Source organism: Dasypus novemcinctus, chromosome 23 (genome assembly GCF_030445035.2).
Source record: "Dasypus novemcinctus isolate mDasNov1 chromosome 23, mDasNov1.1.hap2, whole genome shotgun sequence".
NCBI lineage: Eukaryota > Metazoa > Chordata > Mammalia > Cingulata > Dasypodidae > Dasypus > Dasypus novemcinctus.
The window spans coordinates 38235102-38262976 of NC_080695.1; the positions used below are offsets into that span (position 1 = coordinate 38235102).

The 27875-nt window shown below is 47.8% G+C and overlaps 1 protein-coding gene across 2 annotated transcripts; it reads right to left on the reverse strand.

Annotated features, from left to right (window-relative positions):
• Nucleotides 1–27831, reverse strand: SCNN1G (sodium channel epithelial 1 subunit gamma). 2 transcript variants are annotated; one of them, XM_058286279.1, is made up of 13 exons: nucleotides 27560–27831; nucleotides 23923–24275; nucleotides 21870–22182; nucleotides 19909–20099; nucleotides 19095–19198; nucleotides 16782–16945; nucleotides 7416–7514; nucleotides 5298–5415; nucleotides 4648–4726; nucleotides 4511–4568; nucleotides 4239–4300; nucleotides 2796–2871; nucleotides 1–2510 (listed from the first exon to the last, which is right to left on the reverse strand). In XM_058286279.1, the coding sequence occupies exons 2-13, from the start codon at nucleotides 24237–24239 to the stop codon at nucleotides 2130–2132; spliced, it is 1962 nt and encodes a 653-aa protein (XP_058142262.1). In that variant the 5' UTR covers nucleotides 24240–24275; nucleotides 27560–27831; the 3' UTR covers nucleotides 1–2129. The 2 variants fall into 2 exon arrangements, with proteins under 2 accessions (XP_058142262.1, XP_058142263.1); XM_058286280.2 differs by lacking the exon at nucleotides 27560–27831 and adding an exon at nucleotides 24578–24853.
• Nucleotides 27832–27875: the final 44 nt, after the last annotated feature.

Sequence of the window (27875 nt, forward strand, 5' to 3'; positions counted from 1 at the left end):
TAAAATTAACCATTTTTAATGCAAACCTTATTTTTAGAGAGGTTTTAGAATTACAGAGATGTTACACAGAAAATATATGCAATTCACATATAACCGCCCCTCCCACACACAGTTTCCCCTAAATTATACAGGTTAGTGGTATTTAGCACTTGCACAATGTTGTATAACCATCGACACTATTCAAAAATATTTTCATCACCCCAAAAAGAAAGCACATAATTCATTAAGCAGTCACTCCCCATTCTCTCCTTCCTCTAGCCCCTGGCAATCACTAATCTGCTTTCTGTCTCTCTGGATTTACTTACTCTGGATATTTCATATCAGTGGAATCATAATAGGTGAACTTTTGTGTCTTGGCTTTCTTTCACCTAGCCTGTTTTCAAGGTTTGGCCACATCGTAGCATGAATCAGAACGTCATTCCTTTTTATGACTGAGTAATATTCCATTTTGCATACACTTATTTTTTTCCCCTATTTTTAAAGGAAGCTTTTTCATCACTACTGATTTTCCCCTCTGCCTGGAGTATTCTTTTCCTAGATATAGCTGCATGAATAACTCCCTCAAGTTGCTCAGCTATCCTCCACTCAAGAAGGCTATCGGTGACTGAATCATCACCGCACAAAGGACAAGTTCAAGTCTTAATCCGTGGTCCTGTGGTGTGAACCCATTTGTAAATAGGACCTTTGAAGATGTTATTTGTTAAGGTCTGGACTCATTGTGAATAGAATCTTTGAAGGTCTTAATCCATGTGGCCAAGCTGAACCAGGGTGGGCCTTTGTCCATAGGACTGGAGTCAATTCAGGACACGATCAGAGAAAGCCACAGGAGGAGACAGAGAGTCACAAAATGGAGGCGGAGGCGCGAGCCAGGAACCTCAAGAATTGCGGCAACCGCACCAGAGTGCTACAGGCTTTGGGAGAAAGCACAGCCTGCTGAGACCTTGACTTTGGACTTCTAGCCTCCAAAACCATGAGATAATAAATCCCCATTGTGTGGGATTTGTCATAGCCACTAAGAGAGCAGACTAAGAGAGAGAGTCCTCCCCTGACCAGGTAGCACTGCAGCCAGCTCCTCTGCCTGCCCCCACTCTCAGTCCCCCGACTCTTCTCTGTGCCAACCCCTGTGCTAATCAATCCACGGATGAGCTTAGAACAGTGCTCAGCATACTGCTCTTGAGTTGCTGTCCAGCTAATACATGCTGGCCATCATTGTGCCAGAAGGTGGGGACTTGGGTTGAAGGGGGCTGCTGGCGCTGGCTGGCTGTGGGCGAGGGGCAGACCATTGGCGTGGGGGGTGGTCTGCCTTGGAGGGACAGGAAGACTGGTTAGTGCTGAGGCTGAGTGCTAGGAAGAGCAGCTGAGGGTGGGTACAGGGACTGTCATGGGACAGGAGTGTCCCAACTCTGCCCTTTAACTGGTCCCTGGCCTTCCCTGCTTGAAGAAGTTGCATGGCCACACCCACCCTGGAGTGAGGATATCCAGTCACATGCCAGACCTCCTCTCACCCCATGCCTCCCCCTACGCCACCCCTCCCTAGCACACACTCCAAGGTCCCGGGCCAGCTCCCTGCCCAGAGGAGGCACAGGGCACAGAGGAGACCTCACTCCAATGTCAACAACTAGGAACAGTTTATTCACAAGCAGCCCTGGTGCCAGGACTGGTGCTTCCTCCCCTCTTTGTTACCAGGCAGAGGCTGTCTAGCCTGGAAACCTAAGGTCACAGACTCGGGCCCCAGGCCAGGCTGGGAGTGGCTGAAACCCTGACTTGGGGCTCTGGAGGAGTCCTTCTCTCTCAGGACCTAGCGAGGAGCTCCACTGGGCCTCTTTCCCGGCCTTCATCTCTGGTCGTCACCATGTCTTGGCCTGCAGTCTCTCTCCCTTGTGGATGAGCTGAGAGTTTGGGTCTCAGGACAGGACTCATCCTGGGTGGTGGTGAGTGCTGTTGGGCAGGGTCCAGCAGATGCACCTGCACACGCCCAGGTCCCATCTTGTTTTCAAAGGAGGCTTTTAGCCAGTAGCTCTGAAAAGCCCCGAGCTGGAGGAAGTGTTCCCTCTGTGTCTGGGAGATGGGGTCTAAGTCCTCAGACCATGGCTGGTGGCCCTGATGAGATCTTTCTGCCCACATCTGCCTCAGGACTCATCTGGTGCCTGAGTGTCCATGAGCTGCTCGGAGAAGGCCCTTTCCAGACGCAGGGTGTTATATCTGGGGGGCGGGGTGCCAGGTACCTGGGCCCCCAGGGCTGAAGGTAGTCTCAAAGCAGAGGTGAACGTGGGCAGGTCATCATCTATATCAAGTGCTGGATTGTCCTGGCCCTGGGGAATGGGGGGAGCCTCTGGACAAGGAGGTGCCCGCCTTCGGGCCCACCACTCCTTGGCTTTCTGCCACTGGTGGCGGGCAATGATCGAAAGAGAGTCGATAAAGAAGACCTCGATGATCTCGATGATGCAGACGACGGAGCAGCTCATCCACAGGCCCAGCTGGCCACCGAAGTTGGACAGGAGGATCTCGATCTGTAAGGGAGGCCAAGACACAAACATCAAGTACCTCCCCTGACCCCAGTTGGTCTCATGAAGGGACCCCTATTTCCATAGACACCACCAACAAACCCTGACCCGAGCAGGTTTGGGGGAAGAAGTGGGCAGGCTTCCTGAACACTCTTACACTGCCTGCCCTGACCAGAGGCCTGGTTGGCCCATAGCAGCCCTACTAGGTCAGGCTGGAGCCCAATGGCCCAATTCTGGTGGCCAAGGCCAGTAGGATGGGTGCATTGATAGATCCAGAAGGAAGTCACTCACACTGTTGGCTGGGCTCTCCATGATGGATCTCTGGTTCAGGTCTTTGTAGAATATCAAGAGCTTGGCCAAGTCTGTCCTGCAAAAATTCCAACACATAGGGCCTAGGTGAGTCAGGAGCTTTGGTTTTGGCCCCTTGACTTGCCTGCTCAGCCCAGCTGTCTCCCTCCTACCCAATCCCAGCCCTGCCCAGGCTCTGAGCTCCCCAGAAGTCTCAGAACCTGACCCATGGGGCTCCTTCCATACCCAAGAGCACATCTCTAGCCTGGGCTTGGTTGCTCAGGTTCTGCCGTCACTCACAGACCTTCTCCTTTGAGTTCACACTCTTCCCCACTGCGCTAGACTGCCTCCTGATAAGAACATGGCAAACTGGGAAGTTCATGCTCATTTCCAAGGGGCAGCTATTACTCAGCTGTTTGATACTATGCAAGATTGGAGTTCTGGTTTGCCAGAACTTTTGATATTTCAGGAAAAGCTGGAAATAATGGGTTACTTTATTTGGGCCAGCTTTGACCAAGGGGTCTCATTTTAATGGTCTGCAACTCCTTGATCAAGGTCTGTCTATCACATCACTAAACTGCAAGACCTGTGGGACCAGGTCAGCATCTCACACAAGCACACCTGGTACCTGGAGGATTTTCAGTAAATGTTGGAAGCCAGACTGGGGGCCAGGCCCTGTGCTAAACACTGCAGGTATGATGATGACCCAGAGAGATGTGAGCTCACATAATAGATCCCCCACCCTCTCCCACCTTTGTCTCTATCCACCAAGGTCCCTGAATTCCAGCCTGGCTGATTCCCACTAAAAGATCCCCTGGAAGGGAATTTCTAGGTGGAATTCAGGCAGGATTAGAAGCTGGCAAAGCTCAAAAGACTAATTTTCAAATTGGGTCAATATTCATTAATGGGCGCCTTGAAATAAATTTATTAAGCTATGATGAGTATCTTTTACAAAATGAAATAGAAAATATCAGATTGCATCCCAAGTGATAGTCAAAATGTTTATCAACTGGTATGGAATGGGTGCTAATCCATTAGAACAGATCTCATGAGCCATCAGAAGAGATGCTGTGACCAATGAGAATGGACTTTGTGACCAACTGGAAAGGGTATGAACAATTGGTTGGGCCATGCCTGTGTGTGCCACTTGAAAATCAGCCCAAGCACATTGCACATGATCAGGAAGTATTACTTCACAAGACTTCTAGTTCAGGTACATATTCAGTGGGCCACAGCGTGAAAAGTATTTCATATCATGGGTCGTGGCCAACAAGAGTTTGAGAGCCCCAGGCCTAGAGCAGGGTCTGGTTCCTGACATGTGCTCAGTAAATATTTGTTGGCTGAATGAATGAATGAATGAATGAATGAATAGGGTTTGCCAATGAGGAAGCAAGCAAAGAGGCTGGGGCCCAGGGTGGGCAGGGCAGAGGGTGGAGATAAACCTACTTGTTGAGCTTTTTGTTAATTTCCTGGCCTTGGTCCCACGTGAGAATGGGCAGCAACCACTTCTGTGATGGAGAAAGAAAGAGCGGGCCTGGGGATGTCTGGAGAGGCCAGGGCCAGCCCACCTGCCCTTCCCCCTCAGTCCCAGCCCTGCCACTTGGCCTCAGTGAGGCAGCTCGCTCTCCCCTGGGTCTCCCCCGAGGGGTAGACGGCCAGGATGTGAGTGAGGCTCCAATCTGAGGGCTGGAAGAGGAAGAGCAGGCAGAAGACCTTACCTCGGAAACTGAAGATGGCCATTGTGCCAGGCTGGTGGTCAGTGTCCACTCCTTAAAGCTACGGGGAAGAAGAGACATTGTGGGCACGGGTGGCCCAGCCTAGCCCTGCTTGTCCCATACCCTCCCGGTCTGCTTACCTGCAGGCTTCCCGGCACACTGACTGGCAGCCCAGCTCTTCCCGGACAAAGGCCTGGTGTAGTTGGTAGAAACAAAACACTGAGGGAAAAGGAGGGGGCAGTGTGAGCTTTGGGGCCACAGGGGCCTCTCTAGGGGTCCCTGGGTTCCCAGTGGTGCCCCCAGTCACTTTAATTATTTCCCCTTCTGCTTTCTACAGATACTGGTTCCCTGACAACAAACGCTGCTTTATGATGTTGGGAGAAAAGACAGCAGTGGTTAAGGACTCTGAGCTGGGGCATCAGGCAGTCCTTGACCTTGGTCCAGCTCTGTTGCTCCCTGGCTGTGTGGCCTTGGGTACATCGTTTAAGCTCTGAGGCCAATTAGCAATTCCATGAAAAGTTGCCATCAGCAGTTTCTACCTCCTGGGATTGAGGGAGGTGGCCAAGGTTTCAGCACAAGCTGAGGTGCCGCATCTGCTCCTTAACTGGCAGGTATAATTCAAGCCAGGCTTGACAATGGAAGTGAAACTCTGGGTAAAGTCTTCCTACCAATAGCTTCCTCAGGCACAAGGTAATGGGCCGGGGCCCAGTAGCACGTGCCTGCAGGCTGTTGCTGGGGTGGGGCTGTCCCCGCTCCTGGGCTGGGCAAGGCCGGGGCAGGTCTCACTCACTCCAGTTGGGGTGCTGCTGGTAGTTGCAGTAGTTGGCAGCTGGAGGGAGAGGCTGGCTGTACTGGGCGCACCCACATGTCTCCACCATCTTTATCTGGAAGCACGAGTGAAGGCAGATCTGAAGGAGAAGAGGAGGCAGTCCCTTCACAACTTGTATGTGGGTGCTGGGAGCTCTGTCCCTGCACACCCCTCATCTCAGAGGCCTCCACAGCCTTGCTGACCACATGAAAACACCAAAGGGACTAAGCCAGAGAAGATCTGAGCGTGTTGAGTCTAAACTAATAAACACATGAAGCCTGGGCTGAGCTGGGGCTCAGAGGGTCCTTTCTGTCATGCAGATGCCTGTGCAGAGAAGTGGGAAAACTAGAGCGGACACCAAGACACAGAGAGACACAAACCCAATTCTAGGGCCCAAGCCTCCATGCTGGACCCTTGGGGATCATAAGCCACCACAATATCCATGAGGCTGAGTGCACAGAAGCTGATGGCAGTGGCTCTGAAGGCAGGTTACTTGGGTTCAAATCCCAGTTTTGCCACATACTAGCTGTGTGAACTGGCAAGCTATTTAACCTCTCTGATGCCTTGGTTTCCTCATCTTTGAAATAAAGATACCTACTCCCAGGGGCATCTTTTTAAAAAATTTTTCTTGGCTTAACATCAATTTGAGTTTCTATTTTTTAAAGCAGACCATCACAATCTCTGACTAATAGTCTTTTTTTACTCAGGGTCTCCACCACTTCTCAGCTCAACTCTGATATAAGCTGGAGGGGCACCTGGTGCTTTTTTTTCTGCTGGGATAATTTTCATGGACACTCTGGGGTATCCTGGGAAGAGCTGAAGGATCTGCAGCCTTCCAGGATGTGAGATGCGATGTAACTGAACTGAAAACCCAAACGCTCTAATCCCACTGAATGGCATGCTTGGGAGTGGAGTGGTTGAGACAGGAAAGCTTCTGTTGTATGTAAGTTTCTATGATTTTTTATAAAGGGATCAACTAGAGGGACAATGACAATTAAGTGCAATCCGTGATCCTGGGCTGGATGTAATAATGGAGGAGAAAGGCCCAAAAGGACATTATTGGGATATATGAAAAAATTAGAATATAGATGGAAAGCTTTATATCAATGTTAAAGTTCTTGAACTTGATAACTGCACTTAAGGTTCTTACATAAGTGAATAGCCTAGTTCTTAGGAAATGTCTACAGAAGTATATCTTCAAGGATACAACCTACTCTCAAATGTTTGAAAAACAGATAATAGGCAGACACATAGATGAATAGATAAAATGACACAGAAAATGTGACAAAATATTAAAACTGGTAGATCTGGGTATCTAGGGCAGGGTATGTTAGAGTTCTTTGTATAAGGTTTCCAATATTTTCACAAATATTCTGTAAGTTTAAAATCATTTCAAAATAAAAAGTTTAGGGAAAATAACAAACTCAAATGCCTGCAGGGGCTAGTAAGTGCTACACTAGGGAGTGGTAGGGACTGCGGGCAAGCAGAGAACACATGCTTCCATTAATGGGGCCGCTCTCTTCACTGTCTATCATGCAGGACTAGGAGATTGCCAGATCATCTTGTTTGTCAAGAGAAGCCGGAAATCTGGATTTTCTTGTGAACATCCCTGACCTTAAAACACCATCCTGGCTAGAAAAACAAGTCTTCAGCCTGGCAGGGGCCGCGGAGCTGCCGCTTTACAGTTCCTGATCAACTCAACATCCCTCCCTCCCGGCCTGGCTGAGGGTGACCTCACCTGCTCAAGGCCATCAGGGAGAGAGGGGCACCGATGGGACTGGGAGCCAAGCCCTCCGACCCGCAGACTGGGGACTCTTCAGGCTGGTTCCCTCCAGTTCTCCTGTGCCCAGGCTGTGCAGGGAGCAGGTGCGCTCAGCCGCATACCGTGCTCCACGCCAACCCCAGAGAATCAATTAAGCTCTGGTTACTGCTGGACTGGAGAGGACTGGAACCGGCCGGCGGTGTTGGTTCCTGAGGTCTTTGGATGAGCCCCAGGGTCCTCACAGAAGTTCCTGATGCGGGCCACACCCTGGGCTGGTATAACCCTGTCCCTGCATCCAGGCCACCCCGGCCGATGGCCCTCTGCCCCTCAGCCTCTACCTGGAGGGAGTAGGCGGCTCCGTAGATGTTCTTGACAGGCACGTTGCTCCCGTCCTCTGTGCAGTTGCTGTAGGGTTCGCTCAGCTTGAAGGACTCCGTCTGCAAAACCACAGCGGCACGTGGTCAGCTCTGCCCTCCCATGGGGACCGGGGCCAGCCGCCACCAGGGGCTGAGCAGTCACTTAGTCCTTTGTTGAATGATACTGGACATCTAGTAGGTACCTGAATCTGTGGACCCAACAGGGATCCAGAGAGACCAGTTCCCTGCTCTGATGGAGCGTATTCCGGGGGGCACACAGATGGTCAACAAGCAAACAAAGGAAGAAGACAATGGGGGGAGTGACCCAGGCTTGGAAGGGGAAGGCTAGGAGGCATTTCTAAGAAAGGGGCATGCCAGCTCAACACGTCATGGCCTTCTAGAAAGAGCCTGGAAAGGAATGGAGGAGGGGGATTGAGCAAGAAGGAGCAGCGAAGGCCAGAGACAGGAGGGGGCCTGTGTGGCTAGAACATGACCAAAGGGGGCGAAGTAGCTGGAGACAAAGTCAGAGAGGAGGCCAAATCACGCCGGAGAATCTGAGGCAGGAGGTAATTAAGAACAGCAGTGACTGGGGCCTGCTTGGGAGGCCCCAGCCCAGCCCAGGACCCATTTCCTACCCTCTCGTCTTCTGGCTCCCATGGAAAGATTTGATTTTCTTAGAGAGGGCAAAGCAATGCCCCACAAAGTGGACTGAAACCCTCTCCAGAGCAAGTAAAACCACTGTAACATGCAGCTCAAACCCCTGATTAAATTACGTTTCCTTGTGGTCGACTAGGTTTGGCTATATCTTAATAACTGTTACTGCAAATAAGCAAGCCAGGCTAAAAAAAAAAAGGGGGTTATGTCTGCCAAGGGGAACAGTAACAGAGTATAAATCATGATCAACTTATAGCTGGGTTCCAGGAGTGTATGCATGCGGGTGTGTGTGTGTGTGTGTGTGTGTGTGTGTGTGTGTGTGTTTCCCCCTGGGAATAGGGGTAAACTGAAAAAGAATGGCCTATTTGGGGAGAGAAGAAAATGATTGTTTCTTTGAAGTGGCAAGGTAGAAAGAACTATAATTGGAGAAAAGGGGAGTTAAGACCTCCGATGCAGGTAAAAATTGGAGCTCCAGGGGAGTAGAAGTGGCTCAAGAGGTTGCACGCCTGCCTCCTACATGGGAGGTCCCAGGTTCGGTGCCTGGTGCCTTCCGAAAAAACAAAAACAACAAGCAAAGCAAATGAGAAAACCAACTCAGGGAAGCCAATGTGGCTCAGTGGTCAAGTGCTGGCTTCCCACATATGAGGTCTGGGGTTCAATCCTGGGCATTCTTACCTTAAAAAAAAAAGAGAGAGCTCCAAAGGCTGTAATCTCTTTTCTTTGTATTCTAATTTTAATTCCATCATATTGTAATTCTCCAATTAACTGCAAGTACCTCCAGGGTAATTGCTAGTGCTCTTTTGAAAACAGTTAAACCAGAGAGGCAAACCAAGGGGAAAGGGCTGCCTGGCTTCCCCATCCCTCAGGTTACCCCCTCTAAAAGATTATGACAGATAGGCATACAAACAAACAGACCAACAGACAGATGTACATGTTCACTTTGCCCTGTGATCCTCCCTTCTCACTAATGAGAAAGGGCGAGCATCTTCCCTTGTCAATACAGAATAAAGAGATTTCATTCCTTTAACACTGGGTAGCAAACACAGAAAGAGTCTCTAGGGCATGCCAGGCACTGGGCGGGAAAGTGGGGTGCAAAGGTGACAAGCAGTGGCTACCCTCAAGGGCACCCCAGTTCGATGCCTTCCTCTAAGCTTCCCCAAGCAGCAAACTCCCATGGCAGATGTTGGCTCCTCCAAGCCCCCAGGTCCTGCTGAACTGCCCAAAGAGCCTGGAGTGGCCATTACAGCTCTACCTGCGCTGGGACAGGAAGTACAACACCCCACATCCAGGTGAGAGGATCCATCCACCTACGGATCTGCACCTGGATCCTCGGCCCCTCCTACTTAAGATCCAGCCCAGGGGCCACTTCCAGGAAACCTGTGGTGAGAAATCATTTTGATTTCTATGCTTTCTGATTACTCAATGGCCCTTTACCCTGCAATGATGCTTATCGAACCCGGCGCTCCTGGGCGGTTCAGGCTGCATCCCAGTTGTAGGCAAAAGGGCGAACAGTCTCTTCTGGGTGGCACAGAAGCCTTTAGCTTCTCAAAGCCTCGGCTGGATGAACTAAGAATGTGGACAGTGGGGAGGCATTTGCCTTCTGTCCTGGTCCCTAGGGACAAAAAAAGACCAATGTGCGTGTATGTGTGTACACGTGTACATGTGCATGCATGCGTATGTGCCAGGGTGTGTGCGTGTGGGTGTGTATGTGGGAAGCAGGATCCATTTTCATCAAACCAGGTCTTATCTGCGTCCTTCAAAGAGTTTTGGGGAAAAAGGGAACAGTGGCATAGAAAACCTCAGCTCCCCTCTTTCAAGGGGTGACCTCACCCCAGGGAAAAGCTCAGGTAGCAGCAGAGCTTGAGGGGCGAGGAGGTGCGGAGGTGGCAAGGGAGTGACCTTTTTCAAACCCCACAGCTTCTGGGGTTGGGGAGCAACTCCTGCCTTCCTGACCACTGAGGGCTTCCACCAGCACCATCACTCCCTTGTCTGTGAGGTGGTCGGTCAGCTCTGCTGAGCTGCTCCCAGACAGGGAAGCTGCCTGACCTACTTTCACATTGCAGTGGTAAGGACTGCCCCAGCCAGTAGCTTCCAAAGCCCCCTTCCTAGGAAACCTGCCTCGCATCTCTCTAGATCAGGGGTTCTTACCCAGCGGCCCATGAGCTTGAATTGAAATTTGAAAAAACATTATTCTTGTGGGGACGTGTTGGTGCAGGTGTGATATATTTATTAAATAATACACAGGATAGTGTGGACTTAGTAAGGGGTCCATGGTTTTCACCTGACTGGCAAAGGGGTCCGTGGAACAAGAAAGGTTAAGAACCCCTGCTTTACCCTGATGTGGAGAAAGGGGCCACAGTAGCTGCTGAGGGCAGGGAGAGGGAAGAAGAGATGTGATGTGGGGGCATTTTCAGGACTTGGAGTTGTCCTGGGTGGTACTGCAGGGACAGATGCTGGACATTGTATGTCCTGCCATGGCCCACAAAGTGGACTGGGGGAGAGTGTAAACCACAATGTAAACCACTATCCATGTGGTGCAGCAGTGCTCCAAAATACATTCGACAAATGCAGTGAATGTGCCACGATGAGAAAGAGGTTGTTGATGTGGGAGGAGTATGTGGGGAGTGGGGGGTATATGGGGACCTCATATTTTTTTAATGTAACATTAAAAAAAAAATAAAGAAGAAGAAGAAGAAAAAAAGAAGCCCTGCTCTAGATACTTCTTTCCTTTATCCCATTCAGTCACCAAGAGATGCTAAGCACCTCTGAATTGCAACCTCTTCACCATTCCTGCCCTCCCTGCTTTAGTGGGTCATTCATCTGGTTTCACCTGGGCTATTGAAAGTTGCTCTCCATACTTTCCCTCCCTCAATCTCTCCTCGACCAGCCAACACTTGCCCATCTGAGTAATAGAGCTGATCCTATTACTGCTTCCCACGGCTTGGTGATTCATGTCTGAATAACTCGGCTTTGCCTTCACAGCATTCCTTAGTTGGCCTTAGTCTACTTCGCAAGGTCCACTTTCACTCAATGCATTTCAATTCAACAGCTATTGACTGTGGTCCTAACATGGACCAGGCCCTGTATTACAAGGAAAGAAGGCACTGAAAGTGTAATTAATATAGGAAGGTAGCATATGATGGTAAACTCGACATTCATATAACAAAATAATATTTTGCCCTGGAAATATGTTGATGATCTATTTTGATTGGGGAAAAAAAAGAGATTACAAAAGAGTCTGCTCAATTTTTTTTTTCAATAAAACACAAAGCAAAAAAAACCAAAACAAATAAAACATAGAAAAGAGTGGAAGGACTTTGTCCAAATGGGATTATGGATGGTTTAACTATTTTTTCTTTTCTTTTCTTTTCTTTTCTTTTTATTTTGTAATAAAAAATTGTAAGTTATTTGTGTATGATAAAGTTTGCAGTTCTAATTAGTGGAGGAAAATAAAGAATTACTCAATATATGAGGTTAGGACAATTTGTTAATTATTTGGGGGAAGAATTAACTTGGATCTCTACTTCACATCCTGCAGAAAAAATTTCTAATGGGTTAAATTATTAAATGAAATACTAAAATAACCAGAAGAAAACCATCTCCATATCTGATCTCAAGGAATGCAAGTCTCAGTAAAGATAGCGCCTGAAGATGAAAACAAAGACTTTGACTATGTAACCATTTTAGGTTTTTGGCAGGTGAAAAAATACTATAAAGAACACTAAAAGGGAAGCACAAAATGGGAAAAAATATTTGCAACACCCATAGCAAATAATGAGTAGCCTTTATATATAAAGTGCTCATATAAATCAATATGGAAGGGCTTAACACCTCATTCATTAAGGGGGAAGAGTTTTCAAAAGGACAAGAAAACTTTTTTTGCTCAAAATATTTTTTTTTCCTTTCACATCTCTTCTCTTAAAAATTATAGCAACAGTCAGTTTTTCTGTACTTACTATGGGCCAAGCACTCTTCTAAGCATTTTACATGCATCAACTCATTGAGTTCTCAGCAGCCTATGAATTATCATTATTATTATCCTCCCCATTTTACAGATGAGGTAATTAAGGTTCAGAGACAGCACAACCCAAGCGCAAAGCCTGGGTGTGAACAACAGCTGCTCACTTAGCTCTTAATCCCTAGGCTGCACACATACTTATGAAAAGACCTTGAGTGTGCAGTTTAAGATAAAAACGTACAGTAGAGTTTGCAGTGAAGGAGATGTCTGCTCTCCAGGGCCTGGCCCCACTCCCCGTGGATGAGTTGTCCACCCTTTATCCACTTCCTCCTCTTCCACTCGCTATTCAACCCATTGTACTTTGGTTTCTGTTCCATTCTTTCTGCAGAAAGCTGCTCTGGCAAAGAACACCTCTTAGTTGCCAAACCTAAAGAATACCTTTTGCCCTTGATCTTGCTTGATCTCTCCACTGCATTTTGGCACTTTTGGTCATATCTTCCTTGAAACTCCCTTCCTTGACTTATCTGACACCAACTTTTTCTGGTTTCTGTTCTTACTTCTCTGCTTCTGTTTTTTTCAGTTTTCTTCCAGCTCAACCCTTAGAGGTTGGTATTTTTCTATCCTCAGGTCTTGGGTGATGGCATTTATTCCCATGTCTAGGGTTACCTGTATTTTTTCCTGAGCTCTAGGTTCACGGTATCTACTCATTGGACATTTTCACCTTGATTTCCCAAAGTCACAACAAATTGGGTATGTCACAAACTTTCCCCCCACCCCATTTCCACTCCTCTCATATTCTCTAATTCTCCATCCACTTCTCTGCACAAGCCATAACCTAAATAACAATTTAATTTCCCCAGCCCTTTCTTGCCAACATTGGTTGTCAAGTCCTTGTTGCTTCCATGCTCTCAAATCCATTGCCTTCTGTTCATTCCCACAGCTTCAGTCTAGGTCCTCATCATTTATTTCTGTAATTACTGTAAATGTCTTGCCTCCAATATATTGATTATACTTCAACCAAAGTGATTTTTCAAAAAGTTTCACTATCTAATTAAAATAATTTTCATGACCACTTTGCAACTCCTGTGCCCTTTGTTTGGATTGGCCCTTCCTAACACAATTTGCCTGACACTCGTCCTTCAAGAATCCACCATCTAGGCTGTGGTTAACAGTAAACAATACAAATCCGAGAACATTCTCTCATGGACTATAACAAATATACAATACTAATATATGGTGTTAATAATAGGATGGCTTTGTGGGAAAAATATGCCAAATACAAGCTATGAAATATAGACAGAGGTAATACTATGATGATGTTCTCCCATGATTTATAACAAATGTATCACAACAGTGTAAGGTTGGGGGGGGCTGTGCATGGGAATCCTGTGTGGTATGCATGATTGTTTTGTTAACTCACAATAACTTCTCAGAAAAAAAAAAAAGAATCCATCACCTAGATGGAAAGTCTTCTCCAGCAGCTTCTGTCTAGGTTTGCAGCCATCCATTCATCCATCCATCCATTCATTCAACAATATTTATCTAGAAATACATTCTAAGAACTGAACCAGAGAACAAGACAGACGAGGTCCCTGCTCCCACAGGCTAACATTGTGGTTGGGGAAGACAGACAATAAATGTGAATAAATGCACAAACTCTAAGTGCTGTGAAGGAATTAAAGTATGGCTGTGAGAGCATGACTAACATAGACAGAGTAGTCCCTTGCGAGGTGCCATTTGAGCCTAGTCTTGAATGAGGAGGAGGAACCAGCTACATTAAGCTCCAGGCAGAAGGCTCAGCAAGAGGTGGAAATTTGTGCTTGTCATGTGCCAGGAACAGATGGAAAGCCAGCCTGGCTGCATCACAGGGCACAATAGAGAATGGTACCAGCTGATGTTGGAGAGGTAGGCAGAGCTTTGTAACCTATGACAATGAGGGTTTGGATTTTATGCTAAATACTCTCACACCCTGTGCACATCTCAAAAAGAGCATTAATCACACTGCACTGCAAAAGCCTGTTGGCTTTTGTCTTCCCCTCCTAAGGATAAGATCTCTGAAGAGGGGAGCTCTGTCCTATTCATCTCTGAATATCTAGTGCATTGGACACACCATCCCTCCATGAAGAACAAAGGTTCTTGAACCAACTGATTGGCCACCTGACTTAGTCTAATGGCTTAACACACCCACAAAAAAAAAAAAAAGTTAAAATAAGGAAAACAAGTCTTGTTTGTTTGGACTTATTCTTAGTGACCCTCTGCTGACCTCAGAGTAATCCCTGTTTTTTTTGTTGTTATTCTCAATGCTCATAAATCAGATTGACCTTGCCCAGTGGCTTTGATTTTCTACATCTCAAATTAGGTGTATCAGAAAACCCACCCAAGTCTTTGTTTTTCCACCATCGGTAAAGAGAACATTTGTTTAACAATGTAGTGGGGTTTTTGGCTCAGAACAGAAACCAGGTGGTGGAATTCTCTTGCAAGCAACCTAGTAACTCTCATGCCAGTTTGCAGACACATGAGAGGCAAAGGGAGAGGGTGGAAGGATTAAGTGAGGGTGTGCTATAAATCCCAGTTTCTATTCTCAGGACAGATAAAACTGCATAGGAAATGTCAGACCAAATGCTCACTTTTCTGATTGGGGAGATTTGTGATCGCCAGGTGAACAAAGGAATCAGGAGCCCAGCTCCTTAAGTGATACCCCAAAGTTTCTGAAGCCACAATTTGAGCAGGTAGGGGTTCAGGAGTTTTGTTTGTTCATTTCTTTTGTTTTCTTGGACAGTCAGCTCTCACGAGGAAGCTGGTACACCTGACTTTTCTCCTGAGTTGGAACAAATGCCACGCCTCCTGAGAACATCCAGATTGCCAAGAACAATCATCCTGATGGTTTCCCTTGCCCAGGTTGCCTCTTTAATGGAGCACCAATGAGGCATTTCAGTGACAGGTCTCCCCCCGTGACATCATCATTCCAGTTCATCATCTTTGCTGTCTCAGCTTAAGTATCACTTCCTCAAGAAAGCATTCCTTGACCCCGCCCCCATTTAAAAAATCCCTAGGTCAGGCATCCCCATGATAGGCTCTCATGCATCCTGCATCTCTCCTGCATAGCACTTATGACAATTATAATGAATCATTTGTGTAGTTTTTTTCTTTATTATCATTACTCTCTGCTGGACTCTAAGCTCCACCAAGACATGGACATTGTCTTCCACACTGGTTCTAGCACATTGGAGGCTCCCAGAAAATAATTATTCAATGGATAAATGAAGGATGGATATACAAGCCCCAAATGCCAAACAAATCATTTCATAACCCAATACAAAGCCATTATTTGTAGCTGTGCTAAATTTTTTGTGTCATTCTAGCTCCATTTTCATGTAAGGAGACACAATTCCTTCTCCCCTAATTCTGAATTGCCTCAAGTTTCTAAAGCAGAAGGGTTTGCTGCTTCTTGGAATACCCACCAGAGTTGGGTAAAAACATGGCTTCTTGGGTTCATCTCCTAAAGATTCTGAAATTCAATAGATCACTTTTCTGATCAACCAGGTTTGGAAACTACTGCTCTGGAGACAAATTTTTGTGTAAATAAGACTGAGATGTTCAGTTTGGGACATTAAGGATGGACATAAAGAAAGGCATGAACAGACAGCCCATAAGAGTCAGTTGCTCCCTCCCACACACACACACAAACAGGTGAAAAAGAATCCCACTAAGCCAGAATGCAAGTTAAGATGAAAATAGATACCATTTCTCTTGACAGATTAAAAGTGAGATTAAAAGTTGGATAATATACCTCTCCATGTTGGTGAGAGTCTGGGGAAAGAGCTACCCTCCTATATTGCTGGTATGGTTATAAATTTCTACAGTCTTACTGGAGGGCAATTTGGCAGACACACAAATCATTAGACACACTTCAAGGAAGTACTCCGACAAATACACATCACATTGCACCAGTGCTTTTAGTAGCCTGGAAACAACTAATGTCCATCAACAGGGAACTTCTTCAATAACTTATCCACACGATGGAATGCTATGGGGACTTTAAGGAGAATAGACAGATCTATGTTCTTGATGTAGAACTATCTCCATGTTAGAGTGCTAAGAAAAAATGGAGCAGAGCAGTAGTTTGTATTTACATAAAATGAGGGACACTCATATCTATATACACATATGCTTAAATAAGACTAGAAAATCTCTGCCAAGACATACAGCAGCAATGATGACTACTGTGGAGAAGAAGGAAGGACTGGGGTCAGGGAAAGAAGGAAGAGACATTGTACTGTATAAGCACAAAGCAAAAACCTTTGTGGGTTATCGGTAAATAAGGTGAGGTTGATGGAAGCATGATGAACTAAAAAGACTTTTGATGGCCCAGTGACTTTCCATTAGTCTTTAAATAATGGTTTACATGTTCGTGGGTCTCTAGGCAGCCCATTTCTATGGCTGACAAATATATACCTAGTGCCTCAAGCCTGGCTTCCAGCACAGGTTCCATAAATGCTAATTCCTTCTTTGGAACAAGGAAGTTAATTAAATTCTTCCCCCAAATGGCATCTGATAATTTTGCATCAGTACAGAAGATAAAAGACAGCGTTTGGTGCAACTACTAGAATAACCACTGGAAAAAATAAGATCATTCTCCTTTTGGAATCAATGCACTTTTCTATAAGCTGTACCACATTGGTCACCCTTGAAACAAAATCTGACCTTCAAGCCTGCAGATCAGAATATTTTCTTACCAGGTGCATTCCTATGGAGGTGGCCATGGCCGTCTCAATCTCAGTTCCCACATCCTCGATGAAGGGATATTCGTCCTGCCGATGGATAATCACCTTAGCCCCACTTGAGGACACCAGGAAGGGGTTATATTCCTCTTCATTTATGTACAGGATGACCTGCAGCCCTGGGAGGATAAGGCAGTTTGCTGTGGTCAATGGCTAGGAAAACATTCTCTCCAGGTGGCCAACCTCTCTTGTTGCCTTGGGAACCTCAAACACAAGACCCAGACATTTTCAACAAGTGAGAGGTAGACAGAGGCTAGACTGGAAGCTTCATTAGGATACAAGTTGTGCCTTACTTCATCATGGCTGGTTCTGTAGGGCTTAACACAAAATGGGGGCTCAAAAACAGTACGACTGCCCCAGTTCTTGTTAAGCAGAAGGCAGAGACCTGCAACCCTGTTTGAGACATGCATTTGCATGTGGTCTTTTTATTTGGGGAGGTCAACTGAGCATCCAAGGGGAAGCTAGAGTACTGTGGCTTCTTAAAATCTGAGGGACAATACCAGGGAAGAGAAGAATCACTAATGGAGTGTCTGGTCACTGACCCAACTTCTCTTCTTGGTCCCTCTCCTGCTCCCTGCAATCTCTTTTGCATCCCTAAACCAGAGGGATCTTTTGAAAATGTAAATCAGATCAAGTCACTCCCTTGCCTGAAACCTGACAACAGCATCTTATTGGCTACATGGGGATGCCATAGAATAAAACCCAGAACTTTGACTGCAGTTGTCAAGGCTATGATGCCCGCCCCTGCCTACCTCTTCCTCCCCATCTCCTGCCACCCTCCTTCTCCCTCAATAATCTCCAAGCACACTGGCCTTCTTTCTTTTTCTAGAACTCATCAAACTTATTTTCTTCTCAGGGCCTCTGTACTTGCTAATCCCAGGAGTGCTCTTCCATGGATCCTAACCTGGCTGGTTCCTTCTCATCCTTAAATAACCCTCCTTACAGGGGCCTTTTGAACCTCTTTATCTAAAACATCCCTGCCTTCTCCCTCCTCCCTTAACCCCCAGCCACCTTCTCTTCCCTTTTGCTGCTTTATTTCCTTCACAGCATTGACTGGGATTTGTAACCAGATAATGTCTCTGAGTTTGTAATCTGTGTCTCTCTACTAAAAAGTAAGCTCCCTGAAGGCAGATATGGGGTCTGTTCTGTTCACTGCCATGTTTTTGACACTTGGAAGAGAGCCTGGCAGCAGCAGATACATAAATGTTTGGTACATGAATGAACAAATAAGTAGGATCTATAGGGACTGAAAGACGAGAACTCTGAGGTTCACCTGACCTCTTCAATTTATAAATAAGGGAACCGAAGTCCAGGGAAGCAAAGCAATTTGCTCCAGGCCACACAGTCCACATGGAATGGAACCTGGACTGAGAGTCTCTGGCCTCCCGGTTCCAGGGTCCTTCTTCCCACTGAATGATGGTGTCTTGTAGAATTGGTTAAAACACAGACTACATGGTCAGAAAGGCAAGGATCCCAAGTGTGATTTTACTACATGACATATTGGATTTCCATAGGACCTTATTGTGGGTAAGCCAGGCCAATCTGAGTTCCCAATTTCCATATAAAAGCAGTAGTAGTAGTATAGAAGTAATGTAGTATTGGAAGTAATAATGCTGTTTTTGGTGGCAGTAGCAGCTGTGGTGGGAGTGGCAATGCTAGAAATGGTTGCAAAGATGTCTAGAATTTATAGTGTGCTAAGTGTGTGCCAGCTACTTATTCTAAATGCATTATATTTAGGCATTAATAGTACCTGCCTTGTTATGGAGGTACTATTATTACTCCTACTTTATACATAGGTACAGTAACTGGCCCAATGTCACATGGTGAGTGCCAGAGCTGGTAGTTTGCTCCAGGAGCTGTCATCTTACCTAAGTCAAGGGGTGTTTGACTCCCTAATCTCCTGTTTGGCATATCTGAGTTTAGCTCCATTTGGAGCGCTCCCCCTCCCCCCCCCCCCCCCAGCATTATTCTGTCCAGCTAAGAGCTTAAACCAGTATGGGTTTCCAGGAGAACGAACCTCAGCAATATCCCTTTTGGTCTCTCAAAGGTAAAGAGGGCAAGTCAAAAAGGAAATCAGACGTGGATAAGGAAGAGGGGAACTGAGAAGGATGCTGATGGAAACACTGTCAACACTGCATTCCTGGTTTCTGGCCAAGAGGAGAGATGCTGCATTTCTGGAAGGCTCAAGCACCCCCAATCGTCCTCCTCCCACCAGGCTCACTGTTAGAAGCTGGGACCACAGAAGCTCCTTGGGACAGATTTCCTTACCATATTCACTGCCCCCCATGGAGGTGCTGAGGACAGTCTCATTTTCTTTGTTGTTGAATGTATAGCAATTCCCATGCATTGGATGATGGAAAAGTGTGAAGTTTCTGTGGAAGAAGAACATGGGTCAGAAAGGGCTGCGCCAGGCACTCCCCACCTGCATCTTGGCTGAAGCCTGGATGGGCAGTGCTAATGGGGTCAACTCTCTGTGGAGAATAACGTATGATCGGCACAATTCACTTTTCCTGTCTTTTCATAGTTTAAATAGCAGACAAACAAAGCCCCTCCTCCAAGTCGCTTTCTGTTCTTTCTCCTAATTCTCTCACCTCTCTCTCCAACCTGACTTCACATTCCTTGAAGTCCAGGCCTTCTGCCTCCCCAGTTGCTGCTACTTTTGAATTTCTCAACTTAACATTTTTCCATTTGAATTCCCAATCCTAGGGAATGATCCCCAGAGAAGGAATCACATCATATGTGCTTTTTGAATGCTCAGACATCTTTACGTAGACTTTTCTTTCTTCCTTTTATTGTGCTAGGTTGGTGGTTCTCAAGCGTTCCTGGGCATGATGGTAATGGGCAAGGTTAGATGTACACAGATCAGCTATTCTGTGTTTTTATGAGTAATTTAATGAGATTAAGTGTATCTTGAATATATGTCATGCTCACTGATTCTAGAACCTAACTCCAAATTGCAGGGTCAGTGAGAAGAGCCCCTCCTGCTCCTGAGACCTCCAGCTGTGCACAAGTGTGTGCACAGGGACCGGCATTCAGAACCACAGGCCCTTGGGGATGAGAAAGCAGTCTTCCTCCTCCTGACCTGGCATTGCAAGACACCCCGTCAAAGAAGCAGGTAACCAGCAGCTCCTCGGCAGAATAGCTCATGTTGATTTTCTTCTCCAGAGGCACCTGTGCCATGATGTTCATGTAATGCAGCTTGTACCACTCCTGAATGGCATTGATTCCTGAGCTGAAGGTGTAGACAGCACAGTTGGATGTGTCGTTCGAACACTGTAAATCAGAGGAGATACTAAGCTGCAGCCATCAGTCTGATACCCAAGGGGAGCAGTTCTGGGCACTGGGAGAGAATATCCTCAAGTCCTAGAGACCAAGAAGGGCCTGAGGAAGGAAGAATGCAGAATCTCATTCTTGTAACTCCTTACTCCTGCTCTTCAGGCAAGAAACAAAACTGGCTTCATCAGGGCCACTAAAGATCCAGAGCAGGACTGATTATTGCTGCCTTCCCCATTTCCTATGGGATTAGCAGTCAGGAAATCTGGATTTTAGCCCAGATTCTAATGTGACTTCTCTGCAGGATCCTGAACAAGGTGTTACACTTTCATTGTTTCACCTACAAAATGTTGACTAAAATACCATGCTTCCCATCTTCAGATGGTAGTTGGGAAGACCGCATTTAAAATCTATAGCAGGCGGCAGACTTGGCCCAGTGATTAGGGCATCTGTCTACCACATGGGAGGTCCGCGGTTCAAACCCCAGGCCTCCTTGACCCGTGTGCAGCTGGCCCGTGCGCCGTGCTAATGCGTGCAAGGAGAGGAGTGCCCTGCCACACAGGGGTGTCCCCCGCATAGGGGAGCCCCATGCGCAAGGATTGCACCCCGTGAGGAGACCCGCCCAGTGCGAAAGAAAGTGCAGCCTGCCCAGGAATAGCGCCACACACACGGAGAGCTGACACAACAAGATGACACAACCAAAAGAAACACAGATTCCCGTGCCGCTGACAACAGAAGCAGACAAAGAAGACGCAGCAAATAGACACAGAGAACAGACAACCGGGGTGGGGGGGAGGGGAGAGAAATAAATAAATTAAATCTTAAAAAAAAAATAAAATAAAATTATAGCAATGAGAGCTTCACTGTCATTGTGATAGATTCTAGATATTCACATTGCTCATGACTTGGAAATTCTCCTAAAAGAACAGGTTTCAAGGGATTGAGAGTTTGGTAATTAAGGAGAACCTTGAAGATATCCTCTAAAAGGACCTACAAACGCATTGACCAGTCTCAATGATTTAGAGGAGGGGCTGTCTTCAGGATTTGTGAATGGAGCGATGAGATCTCATAAACAGCAATCAAGGCTATAAGGAATATAGAAGTAGCTCCCATCTATACCTAGAGAGGTAAGGTACTAATCGAGTTTGTCCAGAAGGTAATGGAACTGGTTTTCAGTGAATGGCTGCTTCCTGAGAGGCCCTCAAATGGGATACAAAAAAAGAGGAGTGAAATCCAGCTACAGGTCCTCCTGAAGGCAAGTATTTGGTGCTTCCGCTGTTTGTTATCTATTTTCTTCCTGCTGGTGTCTGCGTTTCAGTTTTGCTTTTGAGGCATTTTGTTTTCCTTTTTGGATACAGTTGGTGAGACTGTTCATCAAGGGGTCCCTTCCTCCCTTGGGTGACCCACGCTAGGCTAATTAGATGATTCCCATGATAGAATTTGAAACTTAAGCATTAAAAAAAGACGGAAAATAGTTGAAGTTTACTCAACCCAACAGCAGTATCTGAAATGACTTTCCATCACTTCTTGTCCCCTGAATCCCTAGCTCTTTCCTGACTTCTGTCCTCTGAGACATGTCCAGTGAGCCATCTAACAAATTCTTTTTCTGCTTAAGATTGCCAAAGTTTCATTGGCTTGTTTCCAAATCACCCTAACTGAGTATATTTCTTCCAGCAGGACCAGAGGGACTAATGGCAAAAGAGAAGATTCCATGGACCCACCACACCCAGCCCATCCCATGCCCCCAAACTGAGAGCAAATGAATCTTACCAGCCGGAATCCCACCACTTGCTTGGACTCGTGGACATGCATGACATCTGCAGCCTTGTGAATGATCCTGTCACTGACTTTCCGTTTCCGCCCCGTGAGGAAGTCCCTGGCTTCCTTGCCCATCTCATCCTGCTTGAAGGACAGCAGTGGGATCAGGTTGAGAAATTTGGGCTGTGTGCTCCCCCAGGCTGAACTCTGGGGCTCCGCTTCTCGTCGTTTCCGAGACTTAACCTCTGAAAAGCCATACAGGGTCTTCAAGGCCCTTCTGGTCTCCTGGTCCAAGTCGGCTAGAAGGTCCTTCACTGCACTGTACCTGCCGAGGTGGGAAGGAAGAGTCAGGGAGAGGGTGCCCTTAGGGCCTGTTGCAGAATGTTGACACTTCCCCATGCTGTTCTCCATCCATGTGCCATCTGCCTTGTCCCCTTGGTTAAGGAGACCAGGTCTTTTACAATTTGCCCCCTCTAACAGGACTGCTGGCTTGAGCAAATGGGGACAAGATCTGGGTGACCCTTGTGTGACCTCCTAGAGCTTCACCTCTACACTACTGCCTGCTTGCTCTTGGGGTGTGTTGATAACTTTGCTCCAACCAGCCTTTCTGGAATGGCGACTGTCTGGTGCCTCCCATGAACCAGCCATAGTGAGGACAAGTAAATAACTGGTAATGGAGAGTCTACCTAGGGGGCAGGCTCTATCTCTACCCAACACATTTTGCCCCTGCCCATTGATTCTTTTGGAATCAGTACAGGGAGAGAAGAAGATATAACTGTTGCTTTGACAATCCACAAAGACAGAAGAATGATACAGGAATTGACTGCATGTAGCCTAATGATGCCATCTTTTAATTTTCACAATAACAAAAGGTCACTGTCTCCCTCTTAACTCTCTCTCCCTTGTGATTGAAGGTGTGAACTCCAAAATCAGATGGCCTGTGTTCAAGCTCCCATCCTGGTCCTGGCTATGTGATCTTGGACAAGTCACTTAGCTTTCCTGTGCCTCAGTTTCCTCATCTGTAAAACGTGGCTACTGGGAAGAACCAATGAGTTTATTACATATACAATTAAATTGTAGCTCTTATTCATATAAGCTTAGTGTCATTATATCTGTTAACATTTCACTCCTCGATTTACAGTGTAAGATCCACAGTGGGGCTGCATTTGGGTTGTTCAGTTCTTTGCCCTGAACCTGGGACAGTGCATGGTAATTTGTCAATGCTGCATAAATGATTATGGTATGGATTATGGAAGGCAGAAAAAAGGAAAAGAAGGAGAAAGGAAAAGAGGGAGGGAGGGAGGGAAAGAGAGCTTTCCTAAGCTATCCAAAGGTAAAGGATGTATCTTAGAACTGATTTTGATTTTGAGTTTGTTACCAACTTATTGATGACTCTAGACAAGTCAGTTCCTTTGATAATCTTCCTCTGCCTGCTCTTCCTGTCTCACCACCCCCACACCTGCTCTGACAAAATCTGCCAGATTCTGAGCTGCCTCACAGATCAGTTTCAACAGTCCTGAGAACTCGGTGACCCACTTAGAACAGCCCCACGGCAGGCAAGAGGGCATAACCAAGGGCTGACCCTGACCAGGGCCCAGTGGTCTCAATTAGTGGGGCTGGGCTTGCACAGATGCGGGTTTGGGGCAGTCGAAACGCTTCCACAAGTCACCTGGGTGTCACTTCTGAGTCAGCCTTGAGCTCATGTTCCTGGGGAGGGTGAAGGCATGAGCCTGGAGAGCTCGGGGAAATGGCTAAGCTGGGCTTGGAGTGGGCCTAAGTATGTGGGTGTATTTGTGCTTTTTGGGGGGAAGGGGGACTAGCTCACTCCAGGGCCAACCCCTAGGTGAAACTTAGTTCTCCCCTTTCCTCCCTTGGAAACAGCTAACTCTTTGCCAGCTTGGTACAGATGTAGAGCCCGGGGAAGGGCCGTTTACAAAAGTTGGCAACGAATGCAAATTTCCTAACAGCATGTTTGCAGGCTGAAGTGGCCCCCAGGCGCCCAGGGCGTGCCCTTCCCCAGGGGCTTTGGCAACAGGAGGGGACATGGCCTTGCTCTGCCTCTTACTTGTAAGGGTTGATGTTGCAGATGGTGACAGCGGGAAAATCCAGCTTCTGGAAGTGGACTTTGATGGAGACGGAGACGGTGTAGAAGGAGAGGACCAGGAGGGCGCATTGCCAGAGAATGAGGGCCACGGCCGTCAGCGTGAACAGAATCCAGAGCAGGCGGCGCAGGCGGCCGCGCGACACCACGATGCGCCGGCAGCCGTGCGTGTTAGTGTTGAGGCAGTACCACTGCATCAGCTCTTTAATGGTTGGCGCCTGAGGCCCGGTCACGGGCAGGTTCTTCTTGATTTTGGCTTTGATCTTCTCTCCGGGGGCCATGGTCAGGTGGGACTCGAGTGGGGAGGGGCAGGCGAGCTGGAGCGGGGGAGAAGAAAAGCAGGTGAGCCGCGCCTGCGCCAGCCTTCTGGAGGTTGGGGAGCTGGGAAACACCAGCCCTAGTGCCCTCCGAGGCCCCCAGCTCTTCGTCCTCTTTGGGCTGGTCTGCCTGAGTTCTGAGTTTCTGAGGCCTTGGCCCCTTCTCCAGGATATTTGTTTTGGGTCACCGCAGCTGCCAAAGTGCTGCCTCCTTCTCTTCCGCGATACTTCCCCCGGCCCCCCCCTCCCCCCCAACCCAAGCGCTGCGGGGGCTGGGTGAGGTTAACCTGGGAAGCACTTACCCTTCTGGCTGAAGGATCTTTCCCCAGAGTCCCTGGAGCAGGAGTCCTCAGAGGAAGCCGCGCCAGCCCTCTGCACCTCTCCTGTCACCATCCTCCATGATTAGGGGGCTTATAAACCTGACCTTATTTTGGCCTTTCCCTGCTTTACTCCAGGCAGCCTTCTTATCTCCTCATCCCCCCCCCCCCCCCGGCCCTAGCCCAGAATCCGGCTACCTACCGAAGAAATCTGGCCCTTCCTAGCTGGATCTTCCCCAGTCCTCTCCCCTGCAACGTTATGGCAAGCAGAACGATTTGTTTCATTTCTCCTCTTTACAGTCAAGCTCTCATGTTTACCAGCCTGGAATAGGACAATAGCCTACAACTGTTGGCAAGGTCCTGTGCCATAATTTCCTTGATCCTAAGATACTAACTAATTTTAGAACTGCATCTTGATTTAATAACAGCTTGGGGGTGGGGGGAGTGTTGGGAAACCAATGACTACATTAATCAATGTACAAGATGCATCTCAATTACAGAAACTTTACAATGTGAAATAACACTCATTCCAGAAATTAACAAATATATATATATACACACACACACACACACATAGGGTCATTACACATTTATAATATATAATCACATGTATGTATATATATAGTCTTTCTCTATTTTTCACTTCTCATTATACTTCATGTTTCAACAGCCCCACAGGGTAAGTCTACTATTATATCCATGTGACAGAGAACAATAATGAGTGCAACAAAATGAAGTTACTTGCACAAGGTCACACAGCCTTACCCCCTATGGTATATGCCTTTGAGAGACTGGAAATTGTGCTGGGTGCTGTCCCCCCTCCTCAGGCAGTTAGTTAGCAGCACCCTGGACTAAAGCTCAGAGGAGAGAGAAGGAATCCCGAGCTATTTAATTTTCAAACTTTGAATAGTAAATGTGACTGCTTTCCATGTCTTGGGAGGCAATGGTATGGGGGGAGGGGATATATGCAAATTCTGTTCCCTATACCCTCTATAGGTGACAGAGACAAATTAGGACATACTCTATTTCGGAGGAGGATATAAGGGGTGGTCCCTATACTACCGGAGGTCCTATTTCTGGGACAAGGGCTTTGGTTTGCCCATCAAGTTCTTCAGGCAGGGTTTTGGATTTGAGGAGTTACTTTTTCTCCAACCCCAATCCATAGGGTATGGTCCCACACTGGAAGCTGGAGCCCAGCTGGGAGGCTTTCAGGTTTATGACGTGAGGGAATTAGAGGGATGAGGGTGGAGGCCACATGTCTAGAGGCAGCCAAGCCTCTCCAGCCCCTGCACAGACCCATCATTTTACTGGGGTGAGGGAAACCATCTCTAATCCTTAACATTATGCTATTAGCCTCTTGGCAAGAGAAATATAACTTATTTTATTGTTTTAAATGTTGCCCACTTCACCCCCCTTCTCCCTTGCTACAATCCAAAACCAAAAGAATTTTGCAAGGGTTTGTTTTTAAAATGTAGGTCCAGGTTCAATTTCCTGTCAAATAAACCGCAGCCCAGGGAAGCTTTCCTCCACCGTGAATGTTGAACAGACACGATGATTCTGGAAGCTCCTTGTCTTTGTCTCCTCAGTCACGTCATTGGAGAGAACCTCCAGGGCCCCTCTACCCTGGCGGCACCTTTCCCAGGGCTGACCCTGACCTCAGCAGATCAACTAATGTCAGAAGAGCCACCAGGGAAAGAAGGGAACCCGTCTTACTCCTCACAAAACTGATAAATAGACACACAAATAATATTCCCACTTCAAAATGAAACAAAATTGAAGCTTCTATTAGGTTGCTCTGCTTGGTTAAATAGGATGCCCTTGTGGAAGAATTAATAGCTGCCACACAGCATTCCCTCTTCCAGGTACTCTACAGGACTGTACTCATTTAGTTTTCCCCATAATCTTCTGAAGTGAGTACCCTAATTTCTCCCACTTTATGAGGAAACAGGCACCAAGAGGTTAAGTAGCTTGCCCAAGGTTACACTAGAAAGTGGCTGAGCTGGGATTTGAACTCACTGGAGTTGTACCTTTCATTACTAGCTGTGCTACTCCTCAAACACTCATAACCTCTTTCAGCACCACAGTAGCAGTAATGGCAGCTGCCATTTATTGCTTCCTTACTCTATGCCCAGGCCTGGCCCTCAGCTCCCTTTGTACTTTATCATATTTAGTCCTCACTACTGTTACATGCAGTGCTATTACCCCATTTCACAGAGGAGGAAACTGAGGCCGGGAAAGATTAGGTAGCTTGCCCAAGGCTACACACCTAGGAAGGAGTCAAATAATTTCTTTGAATTCCAGAGCCCAGTCTCATAAGAGCGACTCTCCTGACCCCACCCCTTCGCTCTTCGTCCCCACTGTGAAGGAACGGACGCTTGAGGAGGGGTAAGAGATTTGTCCAAGTCTTGGGTCCAGAGCGGTGGCCGGGGAGTCGCCCAGCAGGGCTCACCCACAACGCGTACCCGAGTCTTTTGGTGTGTGGGAATCGTAGGCGTCTCGGGCTCGGGGATCCCACCCTCGTCCCGCCCCCGAACTCCTCCCGGCGATCCCGCAGCCCCCGCGCAACCCCCACGGCGCGACCCGGCGCAGTTCTGTGGCTGAAGCCACTTCTGCCCGGAGAGAACCCAGCCACCTCTGAGTGTTTGCTTCGTTCTGGAACAACCACCACCCCTGAGAAAACATTCCAACGCGTGAAAGGAACAGTCGCGGTCAAGTCCACGCGTCTCGGCAGGATCTGGAAAGGGGCTGGGCGGCCGCGGGGCGGAGAGAAGGGGCAAGGCGCGGTCGCTGACTCTCGCGGACAGCTCAGACACGGCTCCGTGACACGGCCCCAGCTCCGTGACCCCCATCGACCCGAAGGGTGTCCCAGAATCCCAGGCATGGGAGCCGGCCCCGGGCCACTCACCCACGGGGCCTAGCCACCGCTCCGGTGCCGGATAGCCCCGAGCTCCAACCCGCGGGGCTCACCTGACTCAGTTGCGAAGCGTCCGCGGCTGGTAGACGTGCGACCGGCTCGGTTCTCTTGCACTGACAGCGCGAGCATCCCTCGGCAGCGGCGGCCACCTGTTCTTGTTGGCGGGGCTTGGGCCCCGCCCCCCCAGGACCCGCCCCCGCCTGTGCAGGTGGATTCCCCGGGTCGCCCAGAGCGTGCCACGGTGCCGCAGCGCCCCCTACTGACCCGAGGCCGCTCCGCGCCCCAGCTAGACTGCGAGGCACCTTCCGCTGCCACCGCGCGGCGCCGGCTGCCGCCCCGAGGCCGCTCTGCACCCTGCATTCCAGCACG